The sequence below is a fragment of the Rhipicephalus microplus genome, chromosome X, assembly GCF_043290135.1.
Source record: "Rhipicephalus microplus isolate Deutch F79 chromosome X, USDA_Rmic, whole genome shotgun sequence".
NCBI classification, from domain to species: domain Eukaryota; kingdom Metazoa; phylum Arthropoda; class Arachnida; order Ixodida; family Ixodidae; genus Rhipicephalus; species Rhipicephalus microplus.
Window position 1 is genome coordinate 295,670,104 of NC_134710.1, and position 18,769 is coordinate 295,688,872.

The 18,769-nt window shown below is 43.9% G+C and overlaps 1 protein-coding gene across 3 annotated transcripts in view; it reads left to right on the forward strand.

The window, feature by feature from the left end:
* The window catches only part of Nurf-38 (Inorganic pyrophosphatase Nurf-38), a 74,250-nt gene that overhangs the window by 4,899 nt on the left and 50,582 nt on the right, over positions 1-18,769 (forward strand). For all 3 annotated transcript variants that reach the window (XM_075879399.1, XM_075879400.1, XM_075879398.1), the window contains exons 3-5: positions 1,182-1,297; positions 3,586-3,705; positions 9,958-10,044. In XM_075879399.1, the coding sequence (XP_075735514.1) occupies positions 1,182-1,297; positions 3,586-3,705; positions 9,958-10,044 (323 nt within the window). The remainder of the gene's footprint in view (positions 1-1,181; positions 1,298-3,585; positions 3,706-9,957; positions 10,045-18,769) is intronic.

Here is an 18,769-nt window from a genome sequence, read left to right on the forward strand (position 1 = left end):
GTGCTACTCTATTAACTAAATTGAAGTCATATTTTCTATGAACTTTTTAACCCTTTATGACAGACATAATGATTGACTGTATATAGATGCGTGAAATTCACTTAATTTTATGCCAAGACTCTGGCTAAAATGTATTTTACAGTAATCAATATAAATTAGACTAATAAATAATTGCCTATTTATTGTACAATCAATCACGCAGTATTTCTTCATAAATGAAATTTAGTGACCCATTCAAATTGCTTGTGATAGTTGTCGCTTCGTAGTGGCCATTCCCAAAAAGGTAAATAGAAAATTTTAAAATTTCTGCTGAAATGCCCCACGTTCAATATCTCGTTAAAAGCGGTACTGCATTCACCAAAGCAATTGTGTGTTGCAAAATATTTGAAGTGATATAAAGAAACATTTGGTAGCTAAAGGTTTAATTTACCATTAAGTCAGTGTTTGTGCTCTTTCCCTTGCCAAGAGTGCACAGAAATAGCAAAAGTAACTCATGCCACGAAACTAAGATGCCATGTCGTAAAGAGTTATTAAGCAAAGGAGCATAAGGTTGTGCAAACAAAGTTAGGCAAGCGATGGGGCTGAGGAGGGCTTTCAATTTAACAGAGGAAGGTACTCCAAAATATTTTAGAACTAGTTGTTAGCACTGCAAAACATTTTTTCCTTGTTAACTTCAGAATAATTAAGGTGTTCTTATACTGAAATAGTTGAGCACCAAATGATGCAGGTTAGTGGGAGTCCTTTTTAAATAAAAAAATTTATATTTTCTGTAAATATGTCATCTTTCAGCCAACAAAATTCAGTTATGAGGCTGCGCGCATCCTGTGTTCTCATCTTGTGTTTGTCCATTTTTCTAGCTCTGCAAATAACATTTCATTTTAAGGTAACTATAATTTATGCTTGGATGCTTAGACATCTAATGGTGACTAATTATGTTACTGGATAGTTCAAACATTTTTTACTGAATTTTAAGCATACTACGTAGGTATTTTGTACGTGGGAGGCTGTAGCTGTCTTTTTTTTTTCTTTTTACGTTATTTGCTGCTGTTTTTACTCATCAAAGTTGTCATTGTTGCTATATTTGCTGCTTTCTTAAAAAATTTTGAGTAGATTTTACTGTATTAGTGGCTCGTACATGTATAGCGCTGTGTCAACAAATTTGTGTTCGGCCTTCTTTTTAGGAAAGGGCGACAAATACATCTCGCCTTTCCATGATATCCCCATGTTTGCGGATGAGGCCAACAACATTTACAACATGGTTGTCGAAGTGCCTCGCTGGACAAATGCGAAGATGGAGGTGTGTGTTTTAGCTGTAGTCTGAGTGTTCCTCGTTCTGGAAACTTCTGCCCTCAGTCGTAGCATGCTACGTACACTTGTAGTGGTAGCATCTGGACACTCCTCACTACTTGCTTATTTGAAATAACTGCCAAGTTAAATGTGCTCAACATGAGTGGTAGCACAGAAGCCAGTGTATAGGAATGGAACGAAAACCAAAAGTGAAAAGACTAAAAACCTATGCTTTTGACCGGACTGAAAACATAACTGAAACATTGTCTATTATTTTGTTCTGGAGTGAAACGGAAATATTTTTCATCATTTTTTGGCTCACATTAAAACTTGGCAATCTGAAACAATCCAGGTCATGGAACATAAGCAATAATACATATCTCAGAGAGCAGTAATAGCGCGTATTTCAGGCAGGAATTCTAGAGTAAAGATGTGTTGAAATTGTGCCAAAAATGAAAACTGGCAACCAGAGATCTTTGTATAACTCGAGTGGACTTCCGTGTGCCTGTGACACATGCCGTCATGGAGAAAGCATTCTTGGCTCGGCAGTTCGTTTTATATGAACAGCGGTCTGGCATATGAGAGGTACACTCAATGACAGGCAGCTTCTGAGAAAAGGGCTGCTCAGTCCCTTGACACAAGGCACTGAGCTTGCTGAGAAAATTCGTAATTCAGTTTTGGGGAGAATTTCTGCTATAACTTTCGAAGTGCACTGGTTTGTGCTGATTTGTAGGAATTTGTGGTTCCACTAGTAACAACGTGTTTTCCCCGGTCTCGTTTTTTTAAGAGGAGTGTCAGTGGACAGTTATAGTATACGGGAATTACTGTGATATCGGGATCGAAGTGCGCATGTGCAGATATGTAGGTTACTCGTACCGCTTACTGTGCGCGCACTATTTTTCAGGTTTAACGTTACCGTGTTAGCGTAGGTGTATGTAGTGCACGTAAAACATGGCAGCGGTCTCGGACGCCCACTTCAAAGTGATTTTGATGTAGTCATTGAAAGGTTCACTTTGTTCGCAGCAAACGACTGTTTAAAGCGACTTCGCTTGCTTTCAGTTTGCTTCGACGGCCGAGCTTACAGATAAATTGGCGTAGTTTTTGACATAGCTTCCCATTTTGAACGTGTTCTGGCCTAACTACAAGATTGATGTAAACAAATTGGCAGCATAAATTTTTTCGCGTTTGGTGCGTGGTTCATATTTGCTTACTTTCATTCTTACTAAAATAAACTTGTAACAATGCTTCGCACAGTGACACAGGCAGACATTCGCGTTTTCTTTTCCTTTTCACTGTTCTTACTTCTCAATGCTCCGATAGGTGGCGCCATCATCCCAGCTGGGGCACGTAAACGCTATCCCGCTAAGCTATAAGACGCTATCTGCAACGAATGTTTGCTGCATGGTAACGCCATTCCCTTAACCTACGCTATCACGCTATAGGGTAAACTATAACTGTCTATTAACTATATGACAAAACCTGTATTTTTACTGCTACTCTAACTTGAAATGTTTGTATACAATGAACATTTTTTTCTTTCATTTGAGAACAGAAACAGAACAGGAATTTTCGCAGTGGAATGAAACCAAAACTGAAACTAAGATCTGAAACTGAAACTAAGACTGGAGTGATACATCGCTGATGTAGGCTTTCACTGTGTAAGCAAAGCTGTGGAGACATTTGCAGACTACTGCATTGCACCAACTGCTGCAGCACTAAGGTCAATATTGAAATGGCTCGAAAGCATGAATGTGCCTTGTACGTCATGATTAGATTTCGTACCAAACCAGACAAAATTGCACTCATTAATTTAGAACCATTCAGACACCATTCTCTTGGCTTTATGTCATTATTCAAGTGCAAATTTAAATATCTAGCATGATTGGGGCGTTTTGTTGTACAGTGCTGGGAAATTCTAAAACAAGATTCTTCAAGTACTTATTCAGTGCATGATTTCAGTGTAGCTTAATTCAAACTTCAAACATAAACTCAGGAGTGCTTCATCTTTGCAAATGGGTCACTCAGTAGAGTGATTACGTGTTGCACTTCCACACATCATGATCACATCATGAAACTAGCATTCGTTGCTTTTAAGATTTCAGTTTACAATGACAACCTGCACATGCTATGTTTGCCAGTGTGGAAGGTGTGATAGCATTATTTTTATCTACCCTGCTCATGTCTCTGTCTGGAGCAGTTTTGACAAAGTTGTAGCAGTTCAGATGGACATGCACTGCATGAATGGTTATGTGTGACTTGCTTTAATTCCATTTTTCATGGGCCATTTCATTCTTTCAGATGAATACCAAGGAACCTCTGAACCCCATCAAGCAGGACATAAAGAAAGGAAAGCTACGCTATGTCCACAACTGCTTTCCTCATCACGGTTACATCTGGAATTATGGTGCCATCCCACAGGTACAGGGTAGTACAGTAAGCTAGCCTGATATAGAAGTTGCACAGTTCCTTTTTGAAGGAAGTTTCATAAATGAGTCTATGGATCATGAAGGTGACAATTTGGGCATTTTGGTAAGATATGATAAAAGAGCACAAAACTATGACAGAAGAGGACAACACATAGGCCTCAAGCCTCTTGTCTGTCCTCGTCTTGTGCCTTTCTAGTTTCTACTAACAGTCACACTTCTTTGAAACACATCCCACTGCTTTGGATAAGCAAATGTGGTGTGGAGAATATGCAGTCAGATTATTTTTTGCCAGATATTCTGACACTATACATGGCGTAACAGATTGAGCTCTTTACCAAAGGCATTATGTGTTCTTTGTGATACTTAGGTGGCTTCGGCTGCACTTTTGTGATGCACCAATAGTATTTTATATTGCTGAATGTTCATTTATTTCAGCACGAAGGTTGAATTTTCATAACCTAATAATGTATTCATTTCTCACTTTTGTCCTGGCAATGACAGCATTAAGTGTGAAAGTAAGATGCGCATTTGGCAAAGGATTTTGAGAAAGGGTGGTGATTAGACTGTATTGATCGGCCAATTCAAATAGTGTTTGATGCTTGAAATAGAGTTTAGCGGCTTGTTTTTACCTGTCTTGGGTCTTCATTTCTGTGACTCTTGTGTGCACTTTTATGCGCTGTATTCCAACCTAGATAACACTGCACTAAAGCTGAGTGTCTGCTACTTGATTATGGTCATTGTGTAAGAATAAGGTGGCAGCATCAGAAACATCCTGAAGGAAGCTCCTTATAGAAAGGTAAAAATCAACACAGTAAAGGATGAACAGGGCAGTGTTGTCAGCAACTTCATTGGCGATAGTGAAAGTGGCCGAAAACATAATCTGAACTGTACCGTACACTGATAAGTCATTCAACCTTGAGTGAAGTGAAAGTCAAACTGGACAAGAGAATTCCATCTGTCACTATCGATGAGGCATAACTAGAGGCTAGATTTTTAGGCACTGAAAAAGTGTGTTTCAGGCGCCAAAGACAGGCAGGTAAAATACCGTTTTAGGCCCTCAATATCATAATTATAGGCTCAATCAATTTTTACAAAAATATAAATATCCCAAAACAACGACGTCAGTGACTTGTATCTATGGCAAGAAGCAAAAAAAATAATGATACTGTTTAAGATAGCAGAAAGTTACTAACGATTGAACATTGGCATGCATTTCCCGCGTGATTCGCAGTATGTGGTTTTTCGTTTCATTGTCTAGCATTGTGTGTCAAGTGTCCACCATTCAATTACCACTCTCCTGGGTCCCTTTTGTTTCATTGTGGCTGAGAAGGGCAGAGCAGGAGCAAATAACCAGACCAATAATACCCCAGAAGAGAGGGTTGCTAGGTCAAATCGTGTAGGACCAATTTCTCTCCTATCGGTGAACACCTTATAGAGCCCCTCACTGGGTTTGGGCATTTCGAGCTGACAAGCGTAATGGTACACTGGGCACTCCGGACCATTCCTGTTAAGATTTGCAAAATTACATGTCACGGAAAAACGAGTCAATTTCTAATGAATACCACTTTCCCTTTTCGCGGGCATGCGCCCCAAGATCTAGGCAGTGACGTACAGCAAGGAATGGTCTTGCTTTTACGTCGCTCCTTTATGTTGTTGACATTGGTGGGCTGACGTCGCATACCGCACGCTGTTCATCAAAACTTCGTTAAATGCTAGCTATGTCTTGAAAAACAGGTGAGAAATGTCTCGTCTCCTGATTATATCCTGCATTTTAAACGGTACCTCATTAAGAGCATTGCATGTGACAATACTTGGCAGGTGCAATTTGTGTGTTCTGTTGAGTAGCATGAATGAGGAGCACTTTGGTTTGGGCTAGCTGCTTCATATCATTTTGAAATGGAAGCGCAGAGACCGGGGGAAAACAAAGACGGAGCTCTTTGTCTCTAGGTCTTTCTATTCCCTTTGTTTTACTACTGCCCTTTCAAATTTAGTATAATGAATGAAAACTGAGAAAAGTAATAAAACACGGAAGCATATTCTTAGCTTGTCATTATTTTTATTTTGTTTTTGAATAGCCTCGAGCTGCTATTCACTAATCGACCCTCGTTGCGCGTCCGCCTCGGTGGACCAGTCGCTTTAGGGTGCTGCGCTGCTGACCCGAATGCCGTGGGTTCGATTGTGGTTGCGGCAGTCACATCTAGATGGAGGTGAAAAAGTATATGCCCAGGTACTGCCCGATGTCAGTGCACGTTAAAGAACACCAAATGGTCAAAATTTGCGGATACCTCCACTACGGCACCCCTCATATTCATATCATGGTTTTTTTGCGTGAAACCACACATACTGCCACTGCTACTACTGCTATATACTACTACTATTCCGTTGCACCTGCATTCGTCTTCTCATTTATCATGCCTTCGCCAACCCTGACAACGCTTAGCTCCTGTATGGTGCGTGCGTGGTCTCTGAACGCAGTTTCAGCGGAGTGACGTGGTGTATTGCGGTCAGAATACGTGATCTTTGCCAGCCTCTCCTAAAGTACACGTACTTACTGATCCATCCCACAGAAACTGGTAATACACAACAGAGAACGCCGACACGACACAACATCGATGGCGTACGTGCACAAGTAGGCTGGGGCACATCATGTGCGTGTGACCTTGCTTACGCGTGTTGTTCTTGGTGCAAATGTTTCATGTGATTCTCCAGCCCCGATACCAAAGAGAACGGGGAAGGAATGAGGCTCTCGATGGCTACATGGGACGAGAGGCAAGGGATTCAAGCTTGCTATTTCACATCATGCTTTGGTGGCTCGTACCGAACCATTTTGAAAAATCACCGTGTTAGAACGCTTTTCATGGGCACGCAAGAACTTCTAGTGTCTAACCACATTTTATTATGTCACCTATAGAGGGATGTTTAAAAAGTAAATTAGAAACAAAACAAAACCCACGTTCACATTACATTTTTTACCCGAGGGCGCTGCAGCATATGGGTTAAAATGTTAAAGAAAACATGCCTTCATTGACACAACACAGTTTGTTCTCTTTATAAGCCATTTTATTCTGTCATGAAACTAACAAAAAATTGAATAGAAAAATTATATCTGATACGACATTCTAAAATCTACCATGGCGCGAGGAGGACTGTTTAGGTACATTCATTTTGGAATGCCAGTTTTACTATGAAATGCTTGACAGAGGAGCTTTAACTGCAGTTTAATTTGACGCGATGTTGGTAATTCCCATCCTAGTTCTTTCTTCACATCGTTACGGCTGTAATTTTTGAGTAATGGCTTAGGACAAACCTTGAAGCCCCATTTCATATTTTTTCATGTTTGTCACATATGACAAGGGATCTCTTACCGAACAAGCGTATTCAAGCATACGGCGAATGTATGCTAAATACACCATTGATTGTAAACATGCTGGCAGCTGTCTCAGGCTTTGCTGTATAAAGTACAACGATTTGGCGACCTTCGCCACCACTGAATGAACAAGACCATTCCATGAGTGGCCCTCCATGGTTTTTCATTCGTTCTCCAGCTACCTGCTGCTGCCCAGAAAAATCTGCTCTTCATTTCCCTCCGCAACACCCAAGTTTTCAGGGCGGTTCTTCAGTTCCTTCAGGGCACTGGATAGCTGTCTGTAGAAGGTGGTTGCCACTTCCTCGGCCATAAACGTCATTTTTATTTTCCTACCCCATCTTTAATTCTCTTTCCTCCTTCCTGTGCGGACGCTGAGACGTGCTTCCACTCAGGGCTGCAGAAATAGCGTCTTTAGCACTCCTCATGCTCATCCTCCAATCGCTAGCAGCATGTGATATTTGTCTTCATTGCACCTTGTAGTGTTTGAATATATTAATGTTGCCTTTTTACCTGAATAACGGTTTCACACCACCCTCGAAAATAAAATTTGGCCTTGAATAGTGCTCATATATGCGCTAATTTGGAAAATAGGCATTTATAGGCACAAGCATTTAGGCACGACCACACAAGCATTTAGGCATGAAGACCCAAAATAGCCATTTATAGGCACTATAAAAACGTCACAAAAGCCCTTTTTAACCTCTAATTCATGCTCACATATCAAAATGGCATGATAGGAACACAAGGAACAAAATAAGCATTTGCCTATAATCCAATCTCTAGTCATAACAAAAATGCCTCAACAAAAAGCTGTCAGAAGAGATGGTATAACAGTTAATGTGCTTAAAACTGCAGGGGACTTTATATTTGAGAAAGTTGTGTTAGTCTACACACTGTGTCTCAATATCAAGTATATAAGTGAGCTGGATAAATTCCTATGGTAAATTGATACACAAAATGGTAGGCATAAACACTTCAAGGATTATAGACACAACATCTTCATTTAAGTACTATGATACAAAATATTCACAGAGGCAACTCAAAATAAGATGAGTGACACTCTTGACTTCAACCAACCAAGAACGGAAGCTGGCTGCTGGAAAGGACATTCCGAAATTGGTCACAGCCATATGCTCAATAATAAAAAAATGAGAAATCTGCTGAGTACAATCAATTACATAGCTTTCATAGGCCATGTAGAGGCAGGAACAAACCTCCGAGACAACCCAAGAAGTAATACGGATAGATGCCTGTCCATGTCACCTGTATTTCTCTTGTTAACACTTTATTCCTTCCATAACGTGCACCAGCTAACCCAGAAACAAGTTCTGCTATGTAAAAGCATTCGACACATCAGAAATGTCGGAAGGCTTGGAAGCACTTCGTTGCCACGAAATACTTGAGCTTATTTAAATACCATAACCAGCATATATATGAGAACGTTACAGGTTCCTCACTTCTCCACTAGAAAAGCAAAAGAATTGCAATAAAGAAGACAAATCAGGCAAGGAGATACCATCTCTCCAATGTTGTTCACTGCATATGAAGAAGTATTCAGACTACCAGATTGGGAAGAAATATGAATAAAGATTACTGGAGAACGTTTTGGCAGCCTATGATTCGCAGATGACATTGCTCTCTTTTTAGCAATGATGGCAACAAATCGCAAAAAGGTTTAAACACCTAAACCAAAAAAAGTGTTCAAGTAAGGTAAAAATGAATAAGCGAAGGCAAAATTAATGGTCAATAGCTCAGCAAAAGAACCACAGCATGTGATCAGCAGCTATTTTTCATAATTTCGTGAAAAATTGTACAAGGACCCCTGAGCATGCATAAGAATAAGCTATGATAGGTGTAGCATAAACAGATTAGAAGACAGCAAAATTTGTCAGAAAATAAGTAGGGGAAGCCAATACTACTTCAGTTGAAATTTAGCAAAAAGATTAATGAGGTCATTATGCATTTGTCGAAGACGACTCAAAGGCAAAAGCGGTCTTCTTTTTCTTCTCAGTTGGTGTATTGATCCTCCCCCTCCACATCTGAAAGCTTTATGAAGCTAACTTAGTTTTGCCTGGAATGTAGGTGTTACAAGCTTTCTGGACCTAACGCAATTGATTACTGATATTTAATCAGGTGACGTCATCATGGCGTCACGATGACGTAAATATGATGTTGCGGATTCTAGTGATCTGTGACCTTCTGACAACATCACAACCCGACATCATATATAGTGTCATAAATACATTGAGGTCACTGGATCTTGGTGCACCTCTGTACGCACGCATTCATTATAGTAGTATCACGTCACTTTTGTCCGAATTTTATTACGTAGTTGTTTTTTGTATCATTTGTGTTGACACCAACAGTGGTCTTGCAAAATTTCAGCAGGTCTTGTGACGTATTGTCAGCTCTCGCCAAATCTTGAAGACGCTAACGGTTAGTTTTCGTGTCTGGTGAGGCATCTAAGGCTTCCGCAAAATGGACCCGAGCTGGCCATGAAAAGTGCAAGATAGACAACAGGTGGTCAGCGTGAAGGGCGGAAAGGATACTACTGGATAGAAAATACGAACAAGGTCAGCAGAAAGTTGGGTGAGGTGATGAAATCAAGAAGTTTATTGGCATAAAGTGTAATTGGCTTGATCGGGATGGGGTGAACCTTAGGTCATTTAGAGAAGCCTTTTTCCTGCAGTGAAAATAGAACGGGCTGACGATTATCATAGTAATTGTGCTTTCACCAATCAACAAAGTTATTGGTATGTGAGTGCTAAGATGATTTCCTGCCTTTGCACCATGCTTGCCCCACCCATTTTTTAACCCTAACCTTAGCATGATTTTCTGTGTTCCACTTGTATTTTATCATCTGCACATTCATTGCAGACTTGGGAGGACCCAAACCACGTAGATGACAAGACCAACTGCAAGGGAGACAACGACCCTATTGATATCTGTGAGATTGGCTATCGGGTGAGCTTGGGAAGCTTTTGTCTTTTACTCACTGATGGTTATATGTGCATATATGGGTGCTCAGCAACATTCATGGGGTGTTGCACAATTTTCCATTACATTTCAAAGGAATGTGTAGTTTTTATTCACTGCAGAAGATTTATGGAAAACATTCGAGCTAAAACTGAAATAGTATGACATCGAATAGCTGTTAGTACTTCAGCATTATACTTATAAAATTCATTGAAATTCATGCCTTGAAATAAGATATTTGTACAAAGTTAGCTTGAAAACATTTTATAATTATAATGTTTCATACATTATGCATATATTATCTTGATTACTGTATTATGTTGTCATAAGTCAAAAGCAGTAATACAACATAAATGCACCTTTATAACATGCTATACTTGTGCACATGACGGCTCTATATACTGGAGACGTTTGCATTGGGAGATCATTCAGTTACACTGAAACGTCAATATAACGAAGTCAGGTATCATAAAATATTGTTGCTTTAATCAATCATTTATTTTGCACAGAAATGCTAGTTACGATTGGGGATTATACAGATACAGAGAGAGGTACCAAAGTAAACAGACTGTACAGGTAACCTCCCATAAGGAATGAGTTACAAAAGTATGTACAACACAGCTAAGTATGAACACAAACTAATCATTGTAACACTAGAAGCATAACACTAGCATGATTTGGTTACAAAAAAGGGGCTAAAAAAAGTGGTGATGATAAAATGTTAAACTGAGTGCAAGATCGAAGGTTGAACTTGAAAGTGCAGAAATTCGAGACAGTCTTAATTTGGCATAGTAATGACCTCCACAGTTGTGTGGCTGGGAAGTTAGTAGGGAACTTACCATAATTAGTTCTAGGTTTTGGCAATAAATAGCTATTTCGGAAAGCGAAACGGGTAGACAAAGAGTGAGCATACTGGCCTTTGGGTGACTATGGGGAACGGAAGCTTTCCGTTGATGGATTTGTGCATCAGAATTGCGAGTGAGTATTTGGGAAGTTTTTCTACCGACAAAGTGCGTTAGAGATGAGCAATGGAGATGCTTCTGATGTGTAGATGCTATGTGTCACGATGCGAATACAGTCGCCGACCGATTTTTCGGACCTGGCGGGGACCGAAAAAAAGTACGAAAAATCGAACAGTCCGAAAAATTTGTTTTCGCCAAAAATCTGAAGTTTATTGCATCAGGCAGGTTTAAAAAAGTCCTTGATGCTGCCTTGCCTCAAACTACGCTTGGAGGCAATTTGGTTTGCCCGTATTTGCGCCAAGGTGACATCGTCGCCGTAAACGCTCGACAAAATTGTCACCGCGTTGGCGATCTCCGACGGCTGCGGGCGGTCGTCGTTGTCATCCGACAACGACGACCGCCATCCGGCGTCGACCGTCATCCAGCGATATCTAGCTGCGAACGTCCACTCTCTATTAGCTTGATTATGGCAGCTTTCTTCTCCATCGTCAGGGTCGTATACTTCCCACGCTTCTTCACACCACCTGGCTCCCGCGATGGCACAGATAGCGGAGCCATGGCACCGAGAACACAAAATTCGATGCCGCAGATAGCCGCTGCGAAGCACACAACGTCTCGACGCTACGCGACACAACACGTGCAGAATGGCGACTGAAAAAAGCTGCAACGACAATAAAAGAATCCTTCTTTCGCCTCCTCCCCGTGCGATGTGATGACGATAGTGCTGACCGAAGACGAAAAAACGGCGTCCATCACCGCGTCTTTTAAAAAGCAAACACGGCCTCCGAAACTTAAAACATGGCGTGCGCATTCTAATCTCGGAGGCAGGAAAGACATGTGAAGACTAAGCTTAGCCAAGCCGACAGAAAATCCAACATGGCGGCGTTCACAATGGCTTGGAGCGTGGCACAAAACAAGCGATTTAGTCCGAAAAATCAAACTTTCAGGGGCAAATTCGCCCGAAAAATCGGTCAAAACAATGCATTAGCTCTATGGAATCCCTGACGGTGCATTTATGAAGTCCGGAATATCCAACAAGTCCGAATTTTTGGAGTCCGGAAAATCGGTCGGCGACTGTAGCTTGATTTTGAGTGTGTTGCAAAGGCGATAAATAGACCGGATACGTGTTTGTCCATGATTATATGCAAAAATTATTATGCATTTGAATGAATGTGCAGTAAAGAGAGATTAGTGTTTCTATATTGATGGAATTACAATATTTAATTAATATTTCAATGCCATAAGCTGCCTTTTTGATAACGATAAAACGTGCTTATCATATTTCAAGTGTTTCTCTAATGCCTAATGTGACACCAACAAAAATGACATTATCAGTAGGATAGAGTGCGTTTGAAGCAAAGGTTAATGATGGAGATCTTGAAAAATGATTTTGCTTAGAGGAGAAAATGACAAACTTGGATTTAATAGCATTAATGTGTAGTTTCTTTTGTTGGCACTAACCAGATAACTGTTATTCGCATCGGGGTTAAGTTTACACAATAATGGATCAATGTGAGTAGCAACAAAGTAAATGAAAAATAGTCTTTCAATAGATATAGTGTTAAAAATAAACTTTTATAATGAAGTTGTGGGTATAACAAACCTATTTTCATGTAAGATGCACTTTTATTATAACGAGTTTTGAGTGTATAATGAACTATACTTTAATTCATTTTTATTTTTATTTAGTATTTACATCATTTCACTGCAGCGAGGGCACTCAAACTGCATCGGTTCGCCGTGGTGGTCTAGTGGCTAAGGTATTCGGCTGCTGACTCGCAGGTCGCGGGATCGAATCCCGGCTGCAGTGGCTGCATTTCCGATGGAGGTGGAAATTCTGTAAGCCCGTGTGCTCAAATTTGGGTGCACGTTTAAGAACCCCCAGGTGGTCAAAATTGCCAGAGCCCTGCACTACGGCGTCTCTCATAATCATATGGTGGTTTTGGGACGTTAAATCCCACAAATGAATCAATCAACTTAAGCTGCATCTTAGGCTTATCAAAATCACATGCTTCCTTTGGTGTGTTGCTTTCTGTAGCACACATATCTTTACATTTGTCATGGCGATGTATGTTCAGTGAGGTTTTCTTGTGCCCTTTTTTGCACAGGTGTGGCGTGTATTTTGTTGGTTCCATGCTACAACAAGCAATGCTACTTTAAATTCTGTAGGCACTGCACTCCTAAAGCAGTCCCACACATTTATGTGGCAGTGTATGCTGCCATGGCGTGTTTCAATGTTGCCTATATATATGCATGCAATATATATCCCAATGCACTACGCCACACTTCTACTAAGCTGATAAGTTGTATATTCTTATGAAGACAGGGTTCTTGGCAAAACTTGGTTGTTTGTAGGGGACCATCATCACACCTTCATGCATTTTCATTGGCATTGCAGTGAAGTCATGATCACAACATAACGTCATAGCTTGGTGTCAGCCACACTACAAATTGATGAACATAGTTAACTTTTACATATGAAGAAAGTAATAGCATAATGGCGCATTTCATTGCATTAGCTTGATGATCATTTTTGCCATTAGTCAGCTGCGTTTGCAAAGTGGTTTCCTGTGAAAGGTTGATTCTCTCAACCTATGTTGACAATCTTTATTTGTCATGGAGAGGACCATGTGTGTTCAGTAATACCTCGGTAACTCGAAGTTTTAAAGCCCTGGAAAAATTTTGAGTTAAGTTAAATTCGTAAAATTCATGGTCAGATCACTGAAAGAAGAACCAGCGCTACCAAAAAAAAAAAAGCTGCACTGTACTGGGAAGCTTTCGTAATGAAGGAGAACAAATTCTTAAGAAAACTCAATTTTTAATATAGTGAAAAGAACTGTATGATGCTTGCCTGTGACACGGTGGACAGAAAACGGCTGCAGGAATTTCATATTGCCACGTTCCATTTCCCAAGTTTTTGTTATCGTCCCAAAACACAACACGATTCTCAGCGCAAACACCGTGCCTGCAGTTTTCGAGAAGGTTCCGGACTGTAGTAGATCATTTCGATAAGATCAGGCCCACTGTGCGAACGGTACAGATTGTTCTAGAACCTACGCCACCGCCAGCGATAACGCTAGAACATTCGACGGCAAGAGTATAAATGCCGACGCGCTTCGCCGCTTGTCAGTTGTTGATCGAAGGCCGACGCTCCGTTCGCCGCTATCAGTCCGAGACTACTATCTGTGCGAGACTGCTGCTGTAATTGGACTTTCTGTTTACCGGGCACAGGTTCGCCCAAATAAACAGTTAAATCCCAACACGAAGTCTCCTGTCTTCGGCCACGACACGATCCCGTGACATCTGGTGGAGGTGCTGCTTCGTTCATGTACCGGACGCCCCCGTCAAGCCGTGAACCCAGCCCACGTCGCGGAGAAGACACCGATGCCAACCAGGAGCAGCGAATAAGCCGCCGACAGCAAGGGCTACCACCGGAGTACGGGCTTCTACAAAACAAGGCGCGGAAGACCAAGGCCATGACCGCGACTGCAGCGACAATGACAACCGCAGCGTCCCAGCCCACGATGGTCATGCATCAACCCAGGGAACCACCAATTTTTCATGGGTCATCGTTCGAAGACCCGGAGTCCTGGCTAGAAACATACGACCGTGTGGCCGCCCTCAACCACTGGGACCATGACAAAAAGCTGCGTCCTGTGTTCTTCTATTTGGAAGACACCGCAAGGACCTGGCTCGAAAATCGGGAGTCCACGCTCCGAACGTGGGATGTTTTCTGCGGCGCATTCCTGCAAACGTTCGCGAGCGTCGCTTGCAAAGAGAGGGCCGCTGCTTAATTAGAGACCCGGGTTCAGCTACCAAATGAAAATGTCGCCATTTTCACAGAAGAAATGACCCGACTATTCCGTCATGCTGATGCCTGAGGAGACATGCCTGAGGAGAAAAAAGTTCGTTTCCTCATGCGAGGGGTCAAACAGGAGCTCTTCGCGGGACTAATGAGAAACCCACCGAAAACCGTCCAAGAATTTGTAGCCGAAGCGACCACTATCGAAAAGACCCTGGACATGCGCACCAGACAGTATAATCGTCACCTGACTGCAGACTGCGCTGCTGCTCAAGCCAGTAACTCCGGAGACCTGCGTGAAACGATCCGAGTGATCGTGCGAGAAGAGCTGCGCAAGCAGTTGCCTTCGGCGCAGCCTCAAGTGGATTCAATCGCCGACATTGTGCGAGAAGAAGTTCGGCAATCGCTTCAAATTCCCCACGCACCACTGCCCAAGCCGGAAGCTATGAGCTACGCCGCTGCACTGCGCCACAACGCTCCTCCCCGTCCACGCCAAAACGCCGCCCCATCGCACTTCCGTCGACAGATATCACCACCCCCACCGACGTCATACCATTCGCCAGCGGCCCAGCGCAATGCACCGAGGAAGACTGACGTCTGGCGCACCCCTGACCATCGCCTGCTCTGCTACCACTGCGGCGAGGCTGGACACACATACCGCCATTGCCAGTACCGACAGATGGGACTGCGTGGCTTCGCCGTCAATGCACCGCGTCCACAGCCAGGAGAACGACCTCGTGACATCGCCGATTACCTGACAGGAACTCGGTGGACACCTCGAAGCCCTTCGCATTCGCTGTCGCCCAGCCGCCGCACGTCACCGCACCACCGGCAGTACTCTGGCCCAACGCGGGGCCGGTCTCCTAGCCCGTATCCGGGAAACTAAGGGCAGTAACCGGTGGAGGTGCGGTTGCTGTGCGACGAACTACCGAAGATCCTCCGACTACGACGCCGCCGCGACGGAGCTTTCCGAACACAACGCCAACCAGGCAAAGCCCTGACGGCGAAAGCTCGCTTACCGTAAGTGGCCTGACGACGCGACATGGAAGCAGCGAAACAAGCCGACGCAGCCGTGACCCGACGCCACGCCCTAACTGTAATACGAGACAGCGAACTAGCGACCTCGACGTTCTTATCGACGGCCACAGTGTGACCGCTCTCGTCGATACTGGAGCCGACTATTCTGTCATCAGTGGGTTGTTCGCCGGGAAGTTAAAGAAAGTTAGGACAGCTTGGAAAGGCCCTAAAATCTGCACAGCCGGAGGTCATCTCGTAACGCCTGCAGGAATCTGCACAGCGAGAGTCAGCATTAACGGCCGTATTTATCCTACAGACTTCGCAGTCCTACAGCGTTGCTCGAGAGATGTCATCCTTGACATGGACTTCTTATGCCTCCATGGTGCTGTCATCAACCTAAAAACAAAGTCGATAACGTTATCCACAGAAGAAGCACTACCGCCGCGCACGCCGTCAGGACACCATGCCTTGAATGTGCTGGAAGAACAAGTCACCATTCCGCCTCGCTCAAGCGTCATTATTTCAGTCGGCGCTCCTAAATCACCTGACTTGGAAGGCGTCGTTGAAGGTAGTCAGCATCTGTTGGTCACCCAAAATATTTGCGTCGCAAGAGGAATTGCAGAGCTGCGGGGAGGCAAAGCAACGGTTATGCTCACAAATTTCAGCAATGAGTACAAACATGTGAACAAAGGAACAACGGTCGTATACATCGAAGAAATTGTCGAAGCCACCAGTGCTTTCGCCCTCGCCGATTCTGCGGAACCTGCTCAGAGGAACCAAGTCCCTCCCATAGCTTTTGACGTCAATCCCAGACTTCCGAACGATAAGCAAGAACAGCTCAAGGCCCTGCTTCTGCAATACGAAGATTGCTTTTGGTCGTCATCGAAAATTCGGCAGACCCCAATCACGAAACATGGCATCATAACCGAAGAAAATGCCAGACCACTCTGTCAGAGTCCGTACAGGGTTTCAACGCGAGAATGTGAGGCCATGAAGAGACAAGTTGATGAAATGCTGTGGGATGACATTATCCAGCCGTCCAAGAGTCCATGGGCATCCCCCGTGGTGTTAGTGAAGAAAAAGGATGGGACCCTACGTTTCTGCGTCGGTTATCGCCGCCTGAACAAAATCACAAGAAAGGACGTGTATCCTCTCCCACGAATAGACGATGCACTTGATCAGCTCCATAACGCCAAGTACTTTTCGTCAATGGACCTCAAGACTGGCTATTGGCAAATCGAAGTCGACGAAAGAGACCGAGAGAAGATGGCGTTTATAACACCGGACGGCCTCTTCGAGTTTAAGGTGATGCCCTTCGGCCTTTTCTCAGCGCCTGCAACTTTTCAACGCGTTATGGATACAGTACTGGCAGGATTGAAGTGGCAGACTTGCCTTGTGTACATGGACGACGTCGTCATGTTTTCCTCGAGTTTTGATGAGCATCTTCGGCGCCTTGAAGCTGTACTTCAAGCCATCAAGACTTCGGGACTCACACTGAAGCCAGAAAAGTGCAGATTTGCGTATGAGGAGCTCTTGTTTCTGGGGCACGTTATCAGCAAGTCTGGAGTTCGTCCCGATCCACGGAAAACAGCCGCCATCGCCGACTTGCCGCCGCCCACTGACAAGAAAGTTGTACGCCGATTTCTGGGCCTGTGCGCCTATTATAGGCGGTTCGTGAAAAACTTCGCCCGCATCGCCAATCCGTCACTAACCTTACCAAGGCCGACGTGGAGTTCAAGTGGGAAACGCCACAGGAACACGCTTTCCAGGAGCTTAAACATCACCTCCATTACTTACCCATTTCGACGAATTCGCCGAGACAGAAATACATACTGACGCAAGCAGCGTAGGTCTTGGCGCCGTTCTTGTGCAGAGGGCTGACGGACTTGAGAGTTATTAGTCACGCCAGCCGATCGCTATCCAAAGCAGAAGCAAATTATTCCACAACAGAAAAGGAGTGCCTCGCCATCATCTGGGCTACGTCGAAATTTCACCCCTACCTCTACGGCAGGCCCTTCAAAGTTGTCAGCGACCACCACGCCTTGTGTTGGCTAGCCACCTTGAAGGACCCTTCAGGTCGCCTCGCACGATGGAGCCTGAGACTTCAAGAATATGACATTACTGTCATTTACAAGTCCGGCAAAAAACACTCCGATGCCGACTGTCTCTCTCGTGCGCCTGTCGACCAACCGCTACCCGACGACCCGGATGAGGACTACTTCTTGGGAACGATAAATACCGACGACTTCGCTGAACGACAGCGGGCCGACCCGGAACTTAAGGCCCTAATAGAATACCTTGAAGGCAGGACCGCCAAAGTCCCGAAGGTATTCAAGCGTGCACTTGCGTCGTTCTTTCTACGAAACGGTCTTCTACAAAAGAAAAACTTTTCACCGCTTCGAGCTAAGTACCTCCTTGTGGTGCCTTCAGCTCTGCGACCAGAACTCCTGCAGGCCCTGCACGACGATCCGACGGCAGGGCACCTCGGTGTTTCTCGCACGCTCGCGAGGATACAAGAAAGGTACTACTGGCCACGTCTTACCACCGATGTCACTCGTTATGTGAGGACATGCCGGGACTGTCAGTGACGCAAAACACCGCCGACAAGGCCAGCGGGACTTCTGCAGCCAATTGATCCACCTTGCCGACCTTTCCAGCAGATTGGTATGGACCTACTGGAGCCGTTCCCGACGTCGGCTTTTGGAAACAAGTGGATCGTGGTAGCTACCAACTACCTCACCCGCTACGCCGAGACAAAAGCCCTGCCAAAAGGCAGTGCATCCGAGATAGCTAAGTTCTTCGTCGAAAATATCGTCCTACGTCACGGCGCCCCGGAGGTCCTTATCACCGACAGAGGTACGGTATTCACTGCCGACTTAACTCAAGCGATCTTGGCATACAGCCAAACAAACCACCGCCGGACGACAGCGTA